Source organism: Atractosteus spatula, chromosome 9 (genome assembly GCF_055471065.1).
Source record: "Atractosteus spatula isolate fAtrSpa1 chromosome 9, fAtrSpa1.hap1, whole genome shotgun sequence".
Taxonomy (NCBI): Eukaryota; Metazoa; Chordata; class Actinopteri; order Semionotiformes; family Lepisosteidae; genus Atractosteus; species Atractosteus spatula.
The window spans coordinates 2493220-2515786 of NC_142714.1; the positions used below are offsets into that span (position 1 = coordinate 2493220).

The 22567-nt window shown below is 37.8% G+C and overlaps 1 protein-coding gene across 1 annotated transcript in view; it reads left to right on the plus strand.

Annotated features, from left to right (window-relative positions):
- LOC148827937 (neurexin-3) overlaps window positions 1–22567 on the plus strand; it is a 379354-nt gene that overhangs the window by 5572 nt on the left and 351215 nt on the right. The window contains exons 2-3 of the mRNA XM_088924829.1: window positions 2778–2798; window positions 3997–4026. Coding sequence (XP_088780955.1) covers window positions 2778–2798; window positions 3997–4026 — 51 coding nt within the window. The remainder of the gene's footprint in view (window positions 1–2777; window positions 2799–3996; window positions 4027–22567) is intronic.

Consider the following 22567-nt stretch of genomic DNA (forward strand, 5'->3'; position numbering starts at 1 on the left):
TGAATGAGAAATGCCAGTGGCTCCATCACTCAGTCTCAGTCAGTCAGCCTAATGCGAAATATGGAGGATGATAAAAGGTCATGAGGTTTCCACTGAAGAGAGATTGACTTTTTTTGTGTTTACAGAGAGACATTAACAGTACCTTGTTTGCTTGTGCAACATTTTTACAAAATTCAAAATCTGCAGAAATTCTCTTTATATCCTTTAAAGGTTGACTGCGGAAGCTAGTGTCTATACGCAACATCACTGCCGGTCTGTACTTTATCTAACCCACCTGAATTATGAGATTTTGAAAAGAAATCAGAATGCAAAAATATTTTGCAAGCAAACAAGTTAACAGATGACAGGGAGTAAATATACTGAGCTATCTGGAGCAGAGTGCTAATTCCCAGCTTTATTACTGGGATTATTCCTTTCCCCCAATGGGAATAAAACTGGGATCCGAAATGCACTCCTAGATAAGACTTACTGTAGTTGCTAGATTTTTGATTGTGGGCTAGAGAACAGTGATAATCAGAAGATTGCACAAACGATGGACCATTTTTAGCTTTTATTCACATGTATGAATTTAAATTTCAGTAGGTTCCCCTTCCTCATTTTTTAAATGTTTTTTGCACAAATGGTGTTTTGTAAAATCGTGTGCAATTGTAATTCATTTCCCTGATTTTTGTTTTCTAGTTTAATAGTGTTTAGATTTAGTGCTACCCTAGTACAGTGGGTGCAGGGAAGTCAGTTAGAATATGTTCTGGGTAGAATCCTGTGGGTAGAACATTACTGCGATACATAAACAAGAAACCCAAGCAGAAGTGTCTCTCTTTGCAGTACTTGTGAGAAATGTGCATGTAGCACTCCAATTGTTCTGCCTGTCACTGGGAGTTGAAAAGAGAGACACCCCTCCCAAAAAAACATACATTTGACATTTGTGATCAGCATCAATTAGTCAGGGGTATTACTGGGCTTGAATTGTGGAAGCAGCAGTAAAAAGCATTATTTTTTAAAACTATTACAAGTGCTTTTAAAGTGCTCAAGAAAGATGACGAAAATAGATTAACTAAAGAGGCTACAGCCTGTAATGGAGATGAATGTTCATGAGTTTGTCATGTCAGAGTTCAAGGATTTTAAACTTAATTGCTTCCAGAGTAAATTAATATCTAATAAATCACTGATTTCTAAATACTAAAAGCATCTAATGGGTTAGGACCTAATGAGTTTCTTGTGATTTTCCTCAGTTAATGACTGTTTGTGCAGAGGAGGAACTGCTTGTCAAAGTACAGTAACTCGAGGAAAGCCCGTGACAGACAGTCGTTCTTCTGGGCAAGTACTACTTTGTACTCTTCATGCTAGGGTACCGAGCCCAACGTTTCTTCTACTTGTAGAGTGCTCTCATACAGAATGTCAATATGTCCCCCTTTGATCAACGGGGAATTCGTTAATAACAGAGAATTGGAAACACCTCTTTACTCAAAGAGTTGTGGGTGTCTGGAACAGGATTCCCAGCCATGTGGTTGAGGCCAAAGCTCTGGGCTCCTTTGAGAAACAGCTGGATACAATTTTATATTCAGCTATTAAACTACCAAATGAGCGAGATGGAAAGAATTGCTCCCTCTCATTTTCAGATGTCAACCCATGTTCTTAAAAAACAAAACCAAATAGAAACCATCCTGAACTCTGGTGTTGTTAAGGGTTAAATTAAGCTTTACAGAGCAGCCCAGAGATTCTATGCTGTTCAATAGTTGCACAGATAGTTAAACAAGTGTAGGCAACAGAGTGTTTAAAGCTCATTCAAGTTTCTAAGTCATGTAAAATAGCTATACTAAAAAAAATCACTATGCAACAGTTTAAAAAACTTTCTGGGTTAGAACAGCCTTAATACTGTGTGCAATAATAGATACTGCTTTGGTTGTGCTGCACCCCTGTCCACTAACAGCAAACTAAAGAGTTTTCTAATGCTTAGTAGTACAGGAGAATGCTGCTGGCAGAACATAGGACTATATTAACATAAACTTATGTTTATTAATCTTTTAACCAGCCTTTAGTGTTCATTTACCCACTAAACAACAAACTCATGAGAGTGGCTTCCTCAGGTTTCTCACCTTGATAAGGTTTGTGAAATGCTTTACCAGAGCTCCTATCTGTGCCACATACTCGCTGGATTGGGACGTTTCTTGTTTGTTGTGAACACTGCAAACAAGACTGAGACCTTTGCATTACAATAACTTAATTGATTTACTCCTGGTGCAGTATATGAGTTGAAATGGAACAAGGCATTTATAACTGATGGAATAATGCCAGTGAAAGCTAGGAAGTTGTCAAAATGTACCCTACAGGTACAGTATGTGTCTGCAATGAAAATAAATTGGACAGGTAAAGGTCTTGTGGATAGTACTGTTATACACAAGCCCCACAACATCATAAATTCATTTCCTCTTTGAAGGAGCATGTTCTACAACTTGCTAGAATTTATGTACAAAATTGTATGTGGGGAAATTTGTGGTATACAGGAAACAGAATATTGTACAATATTCTTAATGTTACCTTTCTGAGTTTTTCTATTGGGTTTTGACAGAACTGATCTGGTTCCAAGATGTTGGACAGATAAAATGATCTCTTTCTCAGGTGATTTGTAGACATGCATAGTGATAAGATGTCACTTGCATGAAGACAGGTGTGTCAATTTTGCATGAAAGTATTTCCATGCAAAAACATGTGCCGTGTGTTTCTAATGCTGAAAATCTTCTCCGTCTCTCTTTCTCCTCTTTTTTTTTTAAACGCAACAGCAGAAGTCAACAATATTCCAGGTGAGTTGTCATAAGTCCTGGAGCACTTTTTTAATGTTGATTTCACTACAATAAGCTGGTTCACCTTCCTGTCACGACTCTAATTAAATACATTGGGGAAAATAAATGCTCTCAGAAAACATGAGATTTTAGCTTCACAGTAATATCACCATAGAGACCTCTGGAATGTTTACTGTAGTGAAATAGTCCTGTTTGTTTTGGGAAAGGTACAAAATGACATACAGTAGGATATTACTATAACAAGAATAAACCTCATGTAGAATAACCAGTACCTACATCTGGTTTCAATCAGAAAGATTAAAAAGAAAACGATAAAATAAAAGGCATAATCGGTTATACCTTTGATAAAAGACAAACTGCTTTCAAATAAGTCAGTACACTTCTTCATTGGTTTGATCTAGTAATTAACCTGGGATTATACTATTTGAATAATAATTGCATGCAAGCTGATTTTCCATTTTAAACACAAATGAACAGGTTAATTGCACATAAAGGTGAGGAGATTGATCCACAGATGACAAAGCAGATGTTCTACCATTGCTACATGGGAAATCTTTTCATATTTTTTAATTGAATATCTTAACACAATTGTATATTCAATATTTAGTATTCTACTAATTGAATGTTTGGAAAAATGCATCAATCAGCCATCAATATCTCATGTCTCATTTTAAAGTTAATTTATTTGAGATTGAATAGCTGTTAATAGCCATTATCTTATTAGCTTGCAGAGTATTTTTCCTTAAAAGAAATGGTCAGATAATAGTAGTTTTGCCAAACCTGTGGAAGTGTATTCAAAACCCATGGTTAAATGTGTAGTGAAAGGCATACATAATTTAATTTAAATAAATTATCTAAAAAATCAATATACTTAATACAGTATTTAATTAGTGTCTGCCTTGTACCATTTATAATGAAATGCAGGACCTTTAATATAGCTTATGTGCTTTTAACATCTTTTTATATAATGAAATTAATTCTAAGTAAAATTCAAGATACTGGGTTTGCTAGTAATGCAAGGAGATACTTGTAGCTTCAGCAAGAAGCCTATACTGTAGCTACAGTAAATCTTTTCAGGCCTCTGTGAAGGGCTTTTCTTTTAGCATGATGGATGCCATGCTTTGCCTTACAAAGCATGTGACATCGCAATACCAAAAGTATTGAATGGGTGTTTCAGCTGTTCTTTCTTCACTTAAAGGTTTCGCACATCTGATGATGGCCGAACAAGGTATGCTTTCTTTCTTTTCTTCCTGCTCTCCTTCTTAATTTTCTCAGCTATTTGATTTTCTAACATACTGTAAATGCTTGAACATCTATCCCTTGGATAGGTGTTCCACATGTTTCTTGTGTGCATTTGGTTTTAATACATGATTTGTACAAAGTGGTGAGCTATGACTGAGTTCTTCAAGCATGGCCATAACAATACTGTGCAAACTATACATTTTGCTAAAGTGCAATGCTATTCACACTTGATTTAATTACAGTACAGAACTGGTCATGTGTTTAAGGTTGTCGCATGCATGATCTCAACTCATTAAAATTTGAAATTGAAATCTAGTTTTGTGTGAATTGCAACTGGGAAAAAAGATGCATTTCAAATTTCACCAGGGTATGCACTGCTGCACTTGAAATCACTTGTGCTAATTCGATTTGGTTGCATTATGTGAGTTTGCCATTGCATGTGTAGAGTGTTTTCGTTTGCTGTCAAGTGTGCTTTCACAGTTCTTAACTCCACATTGCTACAGTAGACTTCGGTAGTGATGTATGTGTCTATGAGTTGATGACAACTGTTCTCTTCCTCAATCTTGATCATATTTTATCCTTCCCCTCTCTTGTTGCTCTTCAATTCTGGATATCATGCATACTTTTCCATATGGAACCACACTCTTCTATTTCTGTAGGTAGAAGCAAAGGTAGATCTCTCTTTAATTACCTTCTTTGCAATTGCTGTTAAAACACAAAATTATTTCAGCTCAGTTTGTTTTTCTGTGTTTTTGCAACGTGATTTACTCTGACCTGTGGTCTTGAAAGAATGCTGAGTTTTTTATTTAAACAGTATGTGTATATACTGTACAGCACATAACATAGAAATGAAGAATACAGTATGTGAGTTTGATTTTTATACTTACTGTTTTTTTTGTACAAATGTATCGCTTTCCAGTATTGTATATTCATGCCTTATGCATAATGTTGGCTGTTGTGGAGCTGGTTGTTTTAATTTAAAATAATGAAGAAGCATTCACCAAAACAGGGAGTCTACTATACAGTTTTGCATAATTTCTAAGTTACGTTTGGTGTGTAATGTACAGTAATCGTTCAACAGGTGCTGCAATGAGCCTACTGAATATGGCATCTTCGGTGGCTGGGACTATCACTGCCCTGTTCTAAAGAAAATGTCAACTAGTGCAGTAAATGTTCTGTAATAATTCAGAAATATCTGATGTTTTTAATATAATTAACTGCTTACTAAAATATGCCGTTAAATTAATTCATGGCATTTTGTATGTGAAACATGCAACTGGAATTTTTTTTCACTCAGATTAGTTTTTTAAAAAGTCAATTATAATTTATTTGTACATAACACTTCACATTATGTACTGTACGATAATGTATTTCTGATGAGGAAGCTATAGTATATGTCCTGTTTGAGCACTCCAACTCAATCCCCAATTTACTGGAATTACTAGATGACAGGGAAAATTGCAGGCTATTATCTTAAAAATAAGTGTTTTCCATGTTCAGGCTGACATGAAGTACAACCCTTTTTCTTTATTTTTAATGCCAAAGTCTATATGTAACAGACATTAATCTGACAATTTCCGAGATTTATCTCGAGTTCATTAAACTCATTGTCAGTCCTTGGGGATATAAGGACGTGATGTTGCTAGTGATTCAATGCTGGACTTGTGAAGATGAGTAACTTTTGTCATTTCTGCTACACAAAAAGTAATTTACTAAAAGACTTTCAGTGTGTTCTTTTTCTACTTGAGGGATTTAGTACTTTTGTACTGTTTGTGAAGTACATATTGTATATTTTATTTAAAGTCCAAGACATGGCGGAATCATTGATCTGTTATTGTAGAAGTAGAGATCAAATTTATTAAACGCCATTTGGCAACCAAACTTAAGTATTAACTTGAGTGGCTGTGCATTATGTAGCTTGAGCTATCGGGTATGTTGGCTTGGATTATTACTGATTGGAGGCACATTTTGGCTCATTTGGCTCAGGAGGCACATTCAGTCAGTCTACAAGGCCCCGTGTACAGACTCCAAGCTGGGCTTGAATCTGTGGTGAATTGATAAAGCATGGCTCGCTGAGCTTCCCTGGGAGCACGTAAACATTTCTCTGACAGTTTCTGTGCAATTTAAACGTGTACGTCTAATGGCAAATGGTATGAAAGGCAAATTATTTTGCCTAACGTGTTGTCTACAGATTTTTGACAGGCATCCTGGCTTGTCTTCTGAGTAGCAGATCATGATTTGTCTCTGGAGCAGGATGTATCTGTGCTCTTCTCAACCTGTACATTCAATTTATGCAGAGATGTTAAGGCTGGTGATTTTTTAAAAAGGCTGTGATGTCTGTTTGGATGTGTATTTTAAAACTAATAAGCTAGAGTAAATTTTTAAGGCATATCATACTATAATATTGGCCATTTGATGTCTTAAGATACTGTGTTTTTCATTGCATATCACTGCAATCAGAAAGTAACAGAATGTATTGTAATTATTTTTTGACCCTTCCAAACTTTGCAGTGTTTCTTCTAGACAGTAGAAGTCTAGACCTGTTTGTCTTTACAGTGTGTTTATGAGAAATAAAGATTAATAAGCTGACCAGCCACAAAGTGATTTAGAAGGCTTAGGAGAAATGGGTTTAAGAATAAAACTGTTCCAAACCTGCCAATGGAACACCATGAATTGACTGTTCATGTTTTCGTTACGAACATTGATCATACAGTATATAATAATGTTCTCTTTTGGGCTTCATGTCAAAAGTTAGTTTATTACAACATGTGAAAATGCAAACTACTATTACATTAATCTTCCAAGAAGTAACTTTATTCTATACTTTAATTATTGTTAATATATAATTAGTCAAACACATTTGAATGTTCACTTGAGTTTAGGAATTGAGGAGGCTGAAGCCTTCTCCTTGCGCTTGTGAGTCTGAGTTTCCTCAGTGCAAGCTCAGGTGTCTGAAACATACAGATGCCTGAATATTTTCATTCAAATCTCCTGAACAGGCTTTGCTAATTATCCCTCCATAGCCTTTTGTTTGAGTGCTTTAGACCTCAGGCAAAGCAAGAGAACAGTTTGGATTTCATTTGCATCTTTGCAAGCAAGGTGTATAGTATGAGAGAAACATTTAGGAGTTGCTAAATCATCATTTTGTACATACAAGATGGAGCTATAATTGATGGAGTCTGATGGTAATATTGACATTTAAAGTCTCTGGGAATATTGTTTAAATATTTTTATATACAGTAAGAGGCATGGGCTTTTGTTATTTGGGTGTTTGAATGTAATAATGTTAGGGGTCAGTGAGAGCAGCTGTGGTGAAGTGCAGTCTTATCCGCTCTGCTATGATGTTCATGTAGTTAGATGGCAAAACAGGTCTCCTGCAAGACCGCCAGGTCTCACTGATAGGAGCTAATGTGCACGCTGTCAAGGAGCAGCCCTGAAGGAAGCTGTGGGAGGGTGTGGACTCGGGATGTGGGCCTGGGAGGTGGTGTAGTCCAGGCCCAGGTGGGATGTTCATGATCCCGTTAGCTTCACTCAGCTCCAGTAAATGGCCTGGCTGTGTAAATAGGTACGAAATGTAAGTCGCTTTTAACTAAAAGTGTCAACCAGATCATTCTTGTTTATTCAACAGAGATGAAACAAGCCATGTTGAGCATCTTGTGGGGACGGTTGGTACCACCGTCCGTAGTCCGAAAGGGCTTCCCTGGGGCAGCTGCACACGCTGGATTGACTTCGTTTCCCTCGTAGGCCCCAAGCCACCCTCACTCCCGCGTGAGCCCCCTGCCCGGAAGCCAGCCAAGGGACTGGCGGGAGGGCGCCATTATCTTTTAAAGCCAAAGGATCATTTTTATCTCTCAGACCTACAGATGGAGGGCCTTTTTCGGCTGGCCTCATTTAATCATTTTAATGAAGAGCTGTCACATAGAAATGTGGTTTTCAGTGTTTTAATTTCTCCACGATTAACTAAAACCTGAAAGCATGATGCTGAAATTCAGTTATTAAAGTATGGACTGTATATATAAGGATAAACGGGTATTTCATGCATTTAAATCCTAAAATGAATTGTACCCCAGTAAGGAAGTTTGGTCTATACAGTATGTCTTGTATGAAGTTGTAGAAGAAAATGCCTAGGGCTTTTAGGACTCTCACATCACTTTCTGAGAAAACTCTGGAGCAGTGACAAATATTTTTTACATTTGTCATTGAATTCCATGCAGAATGCAAGTATTTGTTTTATTTGGAGTGTGTAGACGAATGATTCGTCTGAATGAGACCAGTTATTATATCTCAGAAACAAAATTAATTCATTGGCAGTACAGAAAATTTTAACAAGTTCCCGAATTAAGCACAAAATCATGAACTTACTTACTTTTTTATTACTTTTATTTTATTTTGAAATGCACACATCAATGATTTATTTCTAACCCTGAAATATAAAAATAGTGTTGTAGTTCCCCTTGAAACCCCATGGAACAATGTGGAACTCGGAAGAGCAGCTGGGACACGAGCCCTGAGCTCTCTAGGGGTCTCACTCTGACATGATTACCCTTCTCTGAAATGATTATTATAGGTCAGTTTCAATGCTGAGACTTTGGCATGTGTTGACAAATACAGTGAGCCAGAGAAATAAAATCATGACTTGAAGGGATAGTCGTTTTTGTTTGCTGAGGTCCATGTGGCATTATGCTTACACTGCACTGAGGTGTGGAGGTTATTGATCTGCAGTGTAAATTCCCTCATGCTTTGTTTGGGGTTTTTGCTGCAGCTGTGCGCTGTCTGTGCTCCCCTGAGGTCCCAGTCAAACACAGGACTGCTGTACAGTAGGTTCCTGTCCTGGGAGAGGTGTTAAAGTAATAGGCCAGACTCTTCTTCGGGTGTTATGGTTTTCTTGGGTCATTTTTTGGCTAAACTGCTTCTAGTTGATTGGAATAGCTAAAGATGTCAATACAATTAATTTGCTCAGTAGTTAATTAATTGTATTTGGTTTCCTTAAGGGGATCCTAATATCCTGCCAGGAGCCTGTTTGATAAGGAAGAGGCTGTGGTGTGGCTTTATTTTAGCCTCCTTTCCTTTACGCGCTGTCTGGATCCTGTATGGGTGGCTGGGCCTGGAAGCAAACACACTGCTGTTGATTGTGGAGAGGGATTTAATGTTTAGTTAAATCGGGAGACAGAGAAGCAGTGGGTGGGAGATTTATCAAGTTAAGCAGCTGGCCCCTAATAATATACAGTAGGAAGGCGAGATGCAAAGTTCTTAAAAAAACCTCTTGGCAGACATCACAAGTTTAACCCAGGGTTTTTTCTAGCCTCTCTAGTCATGAGTCATTTTACAATTATAATTATTTCGGTTTCCAAATAGATTACAAGTTTGTGTTTATTTGGCAACTTTCCTAGTTCTGTAATGTTTCTGGTTTAAAAATTTCAATATAGATTTTTCTGCAGGCTGAATCTAATTTTTTGCAGCCCCTGAGAATTGCTTAATGCCTACTGAGTAACGTGATGTGTTAAGGTGGGATTTGTGGGGTTCTACCAAAATGACAAAACTGACTCCACATCCATCCATTTCAGCAAAGGAAATGAGAGGATTTCTGTCCATCATTCACTTCCTTATTACTGCCATAGAACTATAGCACAAGTAATCATGCAGTATCAAAGGGAAGCTCATAACACCCGAATGGAAAGAGAAGTGGGCAAAATTACGTAGCATACAGATGATCTCTCAGTGTGATAATGAATTGCAGGCCATTATGTAAATGCTATGGTAATTATCTCATCAACTTGGTTTTATTAAGTATGTAGTAACCTTGAAGAAACATAAGTAATCAAATGTTGACCATTTTGAGCACCGACGTCTCTTGATGTGTGAATTGTTGGGTAGTTTTTCAGAAGAGTGAGAGGATGGAAAGTACAGTGGGTAACCTGAGAGCCATTGGAGCCTCCACTGCGCTTTATGGTGCAGAAAGATTAAATTTGGCAAAATAGAACATTTGAGCTCAACACTCCAGGACCTGAATGATGATTGGGTGTACACTGAGTAAGATGTTCACTTGGAAATATTGACTGACATGGAAAAGAAAAGGAAATGCATATAAAAAAATATGCAAATGAAATTCTAGGAAACATCACATAATGTGCATGCTTTGTGATAAAAGTGAATCATTTTATTTATGTGGTCCATCTTAGGACCTTTATAGCAGTCTTTTTCTTTGTGTCTCATAAATATGTGTAGTTTCAAAATGTTTATCAGCTCCCTGCCCTTTTCTGGTGTCATTCATGTCCCTGAGTTTCATGCACATACCTGTTTTAAATGCCGTTTCCATTGTGCCTTGAGTCAGATGAGCAAGCTGTCTTTCATATTTTCAAAAAGGACACTGTCTTTCCTCAAGTCTTTGAAATTGTTTTCTTGTTTGGTGGTTTGAAGTAGAAACATGATTCAAGGGGTGGTTGAAGAAAGTGAATTACAGAAAAGATAGAACATGGTCTGTTTGTACTTCTTTCATAACCTACTGTATCTATTTAAAATCACTTATCACATATAGTACAGCGGAAAGGGTTTCTGTGTTAGGGAAACAAGATGCAGTTTGATTGTGACATCCTCAGCTTTCTCAAATACCTACAATAGCTGTCTCAGGGATTTAAAACTTTTAACAGTTTAATTTGCCGAAAAATGTGCAGCAAACTTCCCTTGACCTTTGTATTCTTCAGCACTTCTGCACTCCATCTGTAGAGATTTGTGTTTTTTTCACTGGTAATTTGAAACAGAAGCTGGAAGATACATGAGTCAATTTCTGACAGCAGAGCAACACACAAACCATGCGTAACGGAGATAATGAAATCATCACGTGCATAGCACAGACATTTACATATTTTGAGTATTGTAATTATATTTGCCCTGTTTTAATTTCTATGTGAATTTGACCATTTTCCAAAGTTATGTGTTCTTGTGAATAACAAATTTCACTCTGCCTTTGGCATTTATTCTTTGATAAAAGATGGTTCAAAACTGTTTTTACTTAACTACTTCTACTACAGTACGTACTTAAATTCTGACTCTTAAAATCTCTGCTGCAAAATAATTTATCTGTGTTGAATAGAACATTTTGTTTAAGGAAAATAATTCACATAAATAAGCACATCAGAGCCTTTCAGTGGTAATTTGCCATGTTCTAGTTTAGGGAGAGCTATCATCTCAAAGCATTCACAAAATTGTAGGAGTGTCCATATGTTTTTGTAACCCGAGTTTTTTATTTCATTTGTGGTGCTTTTTTAAATAGCCAGTTCGTTAGTTGCTCATTTGGAATGTTTTGCTTAGATGCACAAGCACACAAATTCCAGTAATTCTTGGAAGGTTAATTTATTTAATGACTAAGCTGTGTGTTCAAATCAAAAAGAAAATGTTTAGTTTCCTCTGGCATTCAGAGGAGAAACCACAGTGTGCCATCTACTGGAATAACCATATCATTCCTACTTGATTTCTTCAGGTTAGAAAGGAAGATGCTACTTGATTTCTGAAATAAAATCATGCTGCAGTTCATTTTTTCCAGCTTTGAAAATTTAGTTCTGCATGGGTTACATTTATTTCCCTTTTTGAAAAAGATAATCTGTGATTCTTGCTCGATTTGATTGTCTTTCTCCACCTGTGCATAAACAGCATTGAATTTTTAGTTGTGATGGGGCTCCTTGATTACAATTACTTGACTCTTTAAAAACAGACATGCAAAACTCACTTAATTATTCCTTGAAACAAGCAATCACTGGAACTAAAATATATTGAGCCAATCAACATACTTAATGCTCCACCACTGAATAGAGCATGACCAAAAGATAAATGATCTAAACAGAATAATAATAGTCAATTTCTCTTCAACCTTGTCAGACATGAACAATGACCACATATTAAAGAATGTACTGTACCTTTGGTTTGGAGTATCTTTTGACATGGGATATTTTGGAGTAATAAGATGCTATTTTTTATAATTAAGATGGAACTATTGATCATTAAGTTGCTAAACATTTTTTGTTGTGCATTGCATGACAATAAATTTAGCTTTCTCTACCAATGCAAAAAGTCTTTGGTGTGTGTGGGTTAGGTGGGCAGGGGAGTGGCATGGGAGTGAGATTGGTGGTCCAGCCTCATGGCTCTGGGTCCTGGGTACAGTTTTGCACCGGGAGTTCCATGTCTGTGGAGTTTGCGTGCTTGAAAATGCCCAGTCCTTATCAAACTGGTGCTTTACTTTTTCTGTCCACCAGAGATGGGCTGGCTAGGAGTGACAGGCCATTTTAAATTGCCCCTTCCTCTGCTGCACTCTGATGCCCAGTGTCTGATCCAAGGAAAGATCAGTTGGGCTTTGTAGCCTGGACTTCAGAGAACAGGGTCGGGCTTGCTGTGACCCTGAGCACCAGAGGCAGCTTACTGACATATACCAATAAAAAAACATTTACTTCATTGCCCTGAGTAGACTCTTGAAATGTAACTGTTGTGTGTAATTTCAGTATTTTAATGTAATTTCTGGTTAAATTTTGGAATTTAAAATCTGAATTTTACAATGTGGGAAATGTTGCCGAGTACACCACAGGCATCGTGAGGTGGCTATGTGAGACACAAGCAAAGAATTATCTGTTAGGTGTTTAGAAAAAAAAATATGCTGGGTTTGCCAATTTGAATTGCTCAATCCAGATTAAATATATTATCAGAGGGAAAGTAACGCAATATTTTTGGGAAGGACAGATCTGAAAGTCTGATTTGGAAAGGAACAGTAATGTATTTGGCACGCTAATGCTTTCATCTTGCGGATGCAAAGAAATTGAGGCAAAAACTGATGTTTATTAAAAGCTCCTCCAATCAACACACATGATCAGTCTTTTATGTTTGAATTCCACTTTGCAGCTGTGGAGAAGTCAGCGCCTGTGAAGCAGCTAGTCAGAGAGGGAGGTGTACTGGAATATGTGACTGTCATTTACAGAAAGAAATCACAGACGCAGTAGATACAGAATATCCTTTACATGAAATTTAGTATCGCACACAAGCTGCTCCTGGGGGTGTTTACTTTGATCTGGAAAATCTCAAATGGCTCTTTAAAGCCTTATCCAGAGGCTGTTTTTTTAATGCAAAACAAAAATCTTGTCACATGCAAAGTAGTGGAGGTGAAACAGTTTCCTTTTCTTTTTTTGTGCTCATTGTTTATTCCTCTCTTAAACCAGGCTTCCCATGAGAGAGTGATCTTGACAGGACCGTGCTCTTTTGACAGATTTTTGCCCTTTGATCCCACAGTCCCAGCATTTATAAAAAGTCTGGCGATCACTGGATAATCCATGTGACAGCAGTAACAAGCAACTTGTGTTAAAAGTGGAAACTCTATTTACTGTGATGTCTGAGAGCTATCACTCATTTTAGTGCTCTTTACTGTTAGGTGATGTGTAAAACAATTACAAATTCAAGTGGAAATATTTGTGAAATGATATAATGTTCTTAGGAAATCATGGTGCATTTTAAGCACTAACAAAATACAGGCGGAACAGTTCAGAGAAGAGGGGGCTACTTTCATTTTGGTGTATCCTACTCCAGCAAATACAGTGAAGTACCGAACTCCTTGTAAGTTGAGGAGTGAAGCAGTGTGCATGGAGCAGTGTCAGACCAGGGAAGTGGGTGCAGGCCTGCACATGAAGAGGGGAATTGATTGTTACACGTAGCAGACGAAGTCCGTTTCAGTTTATTCATTTTCAAGGCATTGGATTGTAGAGTTAATGCGTAATTAACAGAAGCCAGATAACACTGGGATTGAACGATTTAAATCGGTCACATAGCTTAGTAGTAATGAACATAGCGTGTGTTTTCCCGACTCCTTGGGGAGTGATTTTCTGTCAAAGGAAGTTTCAAAGTTGTAAGCGGCCTATTGTCAAGTGAAGTTATTGTCAGAGACTCGAACACAGCAGCGTGCAGAGAACCAGCTGTAATACCCTTAACTGTTTAGATAGGCCAGGCTCAGGCCAGACACAATGAGAGCCCAAGTGCAGGGTGAACTGCTTAGCGTTTAGAGGAGTCAGGGTATTCTCGGGTTTAAAATGACGTTACAGAGGAAACAAACTGCTCTCCCCCATTTGCCCTCATCTGCAGCATCGGGGGGTCTCTCTCCCAAATGTCCAGTGGGGACACAGTGACCCCTACAGTGTACATACATGCAGAAAGTACCTAAATCCTGTTCAGAAGGAGGCAGAATAAAGTCAACAGCAGTCTGATGTAAAGGAGGATTAAAAAGTGATTTTCTGTACCTATTTTTTTTAAACTGATTTTGCTTGTCATAAGTGGTAAAGCTAATTATGAAGATTAGGGTGTTATTAGGGTTGTACTGTGTCACTCTGCCTCTCGAAGGGCTACAGAAAGAGCAGGGAGTACTCGGCTATAATTACATTCTCTGGAACACAAGATGATGCCATATGGTGCCTTTAACTGGCCTTATTGATCCTCATTATTTACAACAAGAAATGACAGCAGAGGTGTTTTATCTTGATATTCATTGTTTAACAGTGGCATGCATGAAATGAGCATATTTATTTTTTTAATGATCATTGATTTTGGAATCTTTGACTTGATTATTTTCATTCCATCCTTGTATTTCAGTAAGTACTTTGCAGGAATGCCACAGCTTTCTTATAAAAGCAGATTAGAGTGTGAGGGACAGGGGCATATTCGCATTTTTATTAAATTTCTGACACAATATACTGTAGCTGTAATGAACAATGTTTTAAAAATGTTTTGCATCTGGTGTAGCACTTCATCCAGCATTTTGATGCTGCATCCACCTGGAAGACACACAGCAGCCCCACCTGGGAGACACACAGTGATCATTCCACTGGACAGGTGATCATAAGTAGGAGTGATAAATAAGTTCAGTTGAATTCAGGGGGAACTTCAGGGAGACAAGATCGTACAGTCCCAGAATGTAGTTTTGCCACGACATCTAGGTTAACGCTCCTGCTCTTATGAACTGTACAATAGGATGCTTAATGACTAAGCAGTCAGGCTTTCAGTTTAATGTCTCATCCAGACAACAGCATGTCCTGCAGCACAGTGTCCCCAGTCGCCGTACTGGGTTCCTGGTTTGGAAATTCTGGTTTAGAGTAAAGAGCAGCACTTAGAGGTTGTAGGTTTAGACTTTGATTTTCAAAGATAATTTATTTTGATATTTGTAATTTCTGTGCTAATAGAAATGTATGTAAAATATTTGCAATTATAAACTGAATTACTCATATGAATGGTAATATAAAGTTAATAGTCTGACAGTGGGTTAATTATGCAGAACTTTCAGTAGACATTCAAATAAACTGTATACTAAAATAAACTAAGTCAGCTAATTAAATTGCAACTTGCTTTCTTGGTTGATACTGTGATATTTTCCTAAGAAAGTGCAAATGTGTTATCGCAAAAATATAAATTTTCACTTTCTGTCTATAAATCAAATTATGAAGTTTTACAATTCTGTTCAGAGTCTGCTGGTATTTAAATGAAGAATGAATGTTTTTGGTAAAATGAAATAGCAGTGAAGAGTTGTCTGTAGATATTTTACCATTTTTATAGCTGCGGTGATACTAAGTCTTTAATCATACTATAGCAATTCATTCTGCAATGCAATACTAATGCACATAGCAGACTACTGCTCTTAAGTAGCTATTAGACAGGCAGGGAAACAGTATCTTATAGGGAAAAGGAATAGGAAAAACACTGGGGAAGAAAACTACAAATAACAAGTCAACTTCATCTACTTTGAATGAGCTTTTAATTTCTTTAATTTTGTTCATGTATGTCAGCAGTACTGCCCAGGGAAGTTTAAGAGGTATCCTGTTGCCTGCAAGAGGCATTTTGCTTGCAGACTATAACAGGAGACCTCCAGCATCCCAGTCAGGAATGAGCCACTGCAATGTTAAAAGAAGTCAGTGAATGTTAATGGCGTTTTTTTTGTTCAAAGACATGTGTGATTATTGGTAGCCCTTCGTGTCTGGTGTTCCATCAGCCTCTCCAAGTTTTTGCAGCACAGTGAGATTCTACCCTCCCTTTTCCTAACTTTCGAGGTTTGCCATTTCTTCGCGTTCTTGGGGTCTGTCTGAGTGAAAGCTCGTTCCTCAGGGTAATCAATATTTCTCTCAACCGTAACATGGCTGCCATGGTAACCGTCCCAGCCTGCAGAGTGCGGCTCATTGAGATGCAGCCTGGGCTGGTCTCCTTCGTCTCGGCGAGAGTGTTACTGAACTGGACTCATCTGGGGCCACAGGGCTTTCCTGCAAGGACGGGGTGTTTTAAGTCTTAAAAGTTTCAGCTGTTTTGATTCACATCCTTTTTTGCAGCTGTCTTGCCAATTTATACAGTATTTTTTATAAATTGCACACCATCCATAATGAATTTAAAGTGTTGCTTCTCTGACCGATATTCATGAGGGTATGTTATTATGATGACATAATAAGACAGCTTCTTAAAGATTTCCACCACTGCGATGCCAGTGCTCCTTCATACTGTTTCATTTGGATTCTAGATTTGCTCTGAGCTGTGCAATTGCCTTGAAATAGTATCGATTCCCAATATTTTACCCCCTTTATTCTGAAGTCATATTCTAACAAGTTTGGACCTACCGTGGGTTCAGTGAAGCCAGTTTTTAAACCAGAGCTGTGTTTTTGCAGGAGCTTCAGGTAGCCAGTGTGTGTCTTATGATCAAATTGCCTTCCATCTTGCTCGGTGAAGTAAACTGGCAGAGTTAATATATTAAAATGCATTTTAAAGGCGTAGAGTGACCTGACCCCCCAGTGATTTCACGTTGCTGCCCCATGACCTGACATTTGTACATTGTGTTGCATTTTAAGTCCCTGTGAAGCTGGAAGTCTTCTAGAAATTCTGTGGCCCACCATAATGCTGATTTTAGATAGATGCTCCAACACCTTATGTTTTCTGATTTTGAAAGAATGTAATAAATCCAAATGTATTCTTAAACATTTGTATTTATTTCTTCTTTTAAATGTCTTGAGTATGAAATCTGTAATGATCATAATAAATGGCAGCTTATGTTCGATATAAATCAAGTGCGATAGAATTTGTCAACGGGAGTGAAATACTCTTTCGTGACTTTAAGAATTTTCTGTTGTCCATGGCGAATACTTTCTTTGACAGGCCATTCCTCAAAGCTTAAAACAGACAATGAACTTGAGGCATAGTTTTAAAAAGAATGAGGAGCAGGGAGTTTGAAAATATATTGAAGTGGTTTGGGCACTAATAAAATGTCAAATAATTCTGAAATTATTCAAAATATCAAATATTTAAATATATATTTGTTAATTATATATATTTCAATATTCAGTCTTTTGAATATAATATAATGTTAATTGTTTTAAAACAATAAAATATACAGCATGTTTATTAATATTCAAATATATTGAATGTATTGAATAACCCTTATTTGACCTATGTTTATGGTTGTTATATATTTTGAAGAGATACAGTACATTACATTGTGAAGTTTAAATGTCCGTATATTTTGTCAAAGGCCTCCACCATGAATAAATGTTAATTTTATAATTTTAGGAATTATATTGTAATCCATTAAACCCATAGATTTTCTTGCTGTGAGGAGAACTATTGTCCCATTTTAAACTCTAAAAATATAGCATTCAACAAGGACTGCAAATTCAGGCTATTCACCATGGGGGATTAAAAATGAGAATAAACCTACTACATTATTGAGTTAGAAGCTTTTCAGTAAAACTGGGATATTTGAGGAGTCAAATCTATTTTGCTCTGTATGTTTTTTTTGCAACAGCTTGTAAACAGTTTCATGGAGCCTCAAACCCATGACAGGATATTGTAATCATAATTTAAACTGAATATTCAAATTAATGTCCCACCTTTTGCAGACTACCCACTGAAGCAGGGAGACTCTAATTAAAAATAATTAGAAAATGTAAATTTCGGAAATTAGTAGAACAATGAATTCTTAAGACTGCTTAGGTGTTTGTTTCAACAAGCATAACTTAGATCTAAACTATCTGTTAAACTGATCAAAATACAATGCCTTTTTTCATTTTCTTCTTGTAACATTGCAGCTAAATTTTTGCAACATTTTCACTTCATCATGTGTGCACATTTCACAGCACACTGGAGGCATTATGACATAATCAATATCGTAGTCTTCAAGCGCAATTATTGCACTTGATCACTGTCAAAGCATGTGTGTTACTCACATCAAAGTAAGGCTGTTGCTGCACTAAGGCTGGATTTAAGTGTCATGTTGAAGATACTCCAAAAACAGTCAACATGTTTAGCGGTAAGAGCCTAGTGAAACCTTACTGGCAACACAGTTTTGTACTAGAAGCATGTATTTTAATAAGAGTTAATGGCCTTTCATCTTAAAAAATACCCACAACGTTAAATTAAAAAAAAAGGATTGTCAAGGGGTTTGAGATCATGCAAGATTTGCTTTCCTAGATATGCGGTACAGTGCTTCAGTCTACACCAAGAAGGAGATTATGGTGATTGTGCTTAAATGCGACATAAAGGGTGATAACACACTGGATTGTGTTGCTTTATTCTGCAGTTTTGTTTGTCATTTGTCAGCGGGAATAACACTCACCACAGATTAAAGCCTGGAGGCTTTCGTACTGGTCTGTTTCTCTTCAAATTGTGCATCATTGTGAGCTGTAGTACAAATTGTATGGAGAGCAATGAACTGGTGACCCATTTCATACATTATGTGGTAGGAAAGGAATGCGAGTCATTACAGATCGATGCATTTAAGGCAATGTCCTACACCGATAGGCTGGAGGAACTAAATTTTTTTGTCTTGAACGGAGGTAGATTACAGGGGATCTGATACAATTATTCAGAATCCTCAGATACGGTAAATTGACAGAGTCATCCCAGTGGATTTCTTCAGAATGAACAGTGGAACACAAACCAGAACTATATGGAAGGGCATTTAAAACTGAGAACAGGGGGCGCTTCTTTACCCAAAGGGTTGCAGAAGTAGGAAGAAGCGACACAGCCACAATGTTGAAGCCGATACTCTGTTTTTTTCCCGAACTCTCGCTCCAAGCGTAGGTCATGTCACACGATGAGCAGAGCTGTGAGTTGGCTGGGATTAGTTGGTGGGTTCTTTTCCGAGAAGGAAATCGACAGCCTCCCCAGAGCGGGCAGGCGTGCGCCGATGTCAATGAGGATTGTGCTTCTGCCGGCTGTTGGGAGTGTCTGCAGACGACTGACCTGGTGCCTGGGCTGGTCAGGAAAGTCTGCCCTTCCTCACTCTCCCTGTGCAGCACAGTCATTCTGGTGAGCCGGTTCGTAAAGAAACGATTAGCAACTCCAAATTGTCTGGGCATCTAATGGAACTGATAACACAAAGTGAACACATTGAGAACTGAAGACGGCATACGTACTATTTCTTTTCATCTCTCTTCTGGCAGCTATTTGTCAAAAATCCAGCTTTCTATTTAAGATGTCCATGGATGTCACATTATTTGATAAATCTGCAAACAAAGTGAATTAAATACTGTGTCAGTTTATGTTTCAAGTCTTTCTAACCTGCTTTAATAAAATCTTGACTAAATCATTGAAGCGCTCAGAACCAGTGCACACCTAGCAAAAAAGATTAGCTTTCACACGATATGATTTGCAGTCTCCTTTATTTTATTTGAGATATAAAATAGCAGGTTTTATTGTGCCACTGCCACAGATGCTTAGTCTAAGTTGTAAGCAGAATGAGGCAGGCAGGGAAATGGAAGCTGGCAGATATAGATCTGTCCATGTTCACATTTTTTAGTGATTTACCTGTTTTTTTTTGGGTTGTGAGCAGGCTGATGGTGGGGAAGAAAGCTCACAGGATCATGAAATGTTAAATGGGTACACCCACTCCCCGACTCGCCCAAGAGTTCCCTTCTGCAGGTCTTTACGTCGCCCAGACACTCCAGAAGTCAGCAGTGACCCTTCCTCAGCTTTGGCATGTTCAATTAGAGAATTGCCATTCACAGTATTTCCACATGAAAACATACAGTATTGCTTGATGAAAAGGTTTTGAAACTTCACTGTCTCATCATAATTAAACAACCAAACGCTACATAAAGAAATATATACACAGCAAATACATCAGAGAGAATTACCATTTAACAGTCCTGTACATTCTTACATTTCATTACCTGACACTGTACTGTTGAGTAATTTAACACAATCAGATGCTCAGTAAGTAATATAAATAATAAAATCATTTGGGTGTAAGATCAGTGCTTCAGAATTTGGTTTGAGTAGAAAACATGGAATAGGCAAAGATCTGGTTCTCAACAGGTCCCCTAAACAGGACGGCGCGCGTGTTGAATAGAAATGAAACAGTAGATGGTTTAAAAATGCATGAGGAAAGAGAGTTGAATGAGCACTGTAAGAAAATACAGTTGAGTGACAGGAAACTTGAGAAAGTTCACCTTAGCTTCAAACAGGATCCTTTGCTTACTATGGGTAAAAAATTACATTTAAGTGATAGATTTGTGGTGGTTACAGTAGGAAACCCAGGAATTTTTGTTTCTGTCCCCACCGGGCCAAAACAGATTATGTACGTAACTGTGATTAATGCTTTAAAGTTACCACAGAAGAACAAGCTCTTGTCCTGCTGTAGCCGTGCACAGCAAACAGGGCAATGCTAGTCTGCTGGTGCTCCCGAGAGTCCAAGGTCAGATGATGGGCCACAGCCATGTGCCTGAGCAAAGAAACCTTAAGTAATTGGTGTCGGTTTCATAGCCGGCTGGGGACAGATCCTGACTTCACAGGCCCTGCCCGTGGTGCAGAAACCTGAGAGGGAAAGGTGATGCTGACACAGCAGTGAAAAGCAGAGAGGCCGTGACCCCGTGCTGGTCAATAAAACAGCTGAGGGAACACGCAGGGATAAATGCTTCCTAGTTACAGTATGTGTTGCTACACATCTTATTTCTTTCCCTATAACATGCGAATCCAAGAGCTCTTCAGTGCCTTTTCACTGAGGTAAGCAGTAACAAGAAAGTGAATTTTTCTGTGAGTCAAAATAAGATAATCATATGCTGTTAGAGTGCAGTAGCTCACTGACTGAAAGCTACAGTACAAAAATGTTTCAGTTCCATTTCTCTGTATATGTATGTTCTAGTTTTTTTTATTCAAGCTTCCCACAAACCCGATGCATAATATCATTAGACAGACTCATAAAGCAACAGAGCAAAATTCTCCATAGTATGCTTTGCAGAACGTAGAGTTGAGTCAAGCAGTTATCTACAGTATCAAGCCTTTGTTTTAGGATGTATTCCAATATGGAATCATTATCCGTGGTTATAGCAGAGATCCTGATGAATAGACAAGAGAATCAGAGTGAAAAGTGTTTTTCTCTTGTGAGCTAGAAATTGGGAGAAGTTCATCAGCATGGGCAGCAGTTTTTTGGAGTAAAAGGGTTTCATCAGAATATTTTAAGAAATGAATGTTGCCTGTTGCCTGTTGCCTGTTGCCTGTTGCCTGTTGCCTGTTGCCTGTTGCCTGTTGCCTGTTGCCCGCCAGCCAGGCTGTAATCAGACAGGGGCGGGTTAGTCCTAATTCCACACCAGCACACATGAGAAGAGGTACCCATCCGAGAATGGACAAAATCAACAAGAGCTCAATCAGTTTTGAAATCAGCCTTCGATATGAGGGGTTTTTGCCAATGCTTAGCTCACCGCAGGAGAGAGAAAAACAAGCCGGGATCAGAGAAGGATCTTATCAACAAACTGAAGGAATCCTATACGAATACTGTACAGTACATCAGGTGAATTTATCGGAGATGAAATATTGTAATCCCTTAGTGCATTATTGTAACTATGAAGTTCAAGGGCCATTCCTCGGGGTGAGAGCCCTTTGTTACTGAAAAAATGTACTGTATGTTCACTGTGCAGCTAGATGAAAGGCTATGTGTTGATGATATAGGGATTTCTTTATTCAAAGCTGATACGCCAAGCAAATACAAGCTGAATGTACTGTAGACTATTGAACAGTTCAAGAAAACTGCAGAAATGTATGGTAAAAAAATTCTGAAGCTGTTTTTTAGGATCATTCTTGCACGTAACCAGCTTGTGCTGGTGGGCACTGCAGTGTGAAAATGCAATCCATTCAAATTAGAATTTTCCTCAGCTTTATCTTGCATGTCCCAGGGTTCAGAAGAGAAAGCAGTGGCAGAGCTTTCTTTCCCTAATGGACAGGTAACAAAATAAAATGCAAACAAAATGTTCAAATAGCCATTGTCATATATTGTCTTACTTAGTGAAATAAAATGTGTACTCATTTAAAAAATAAATGAAAGTCACTGAATTGACAAGTCTGCACTTTACATCCTTTGAAAACTGGTTTTAAATAATACATAGACAAACACTTTTCAGAATATACTGTATATAGAAATCCCTAATTTTAAAATTCCAACTTCAAAGAATGAGAACTGACTCATTCTCCTTTTGTTTTGTAAAACAGCTGTAACAATTTGCTGTGTGTTCTCAAGCTGGGTCAATTATTTTTCGAGTTTT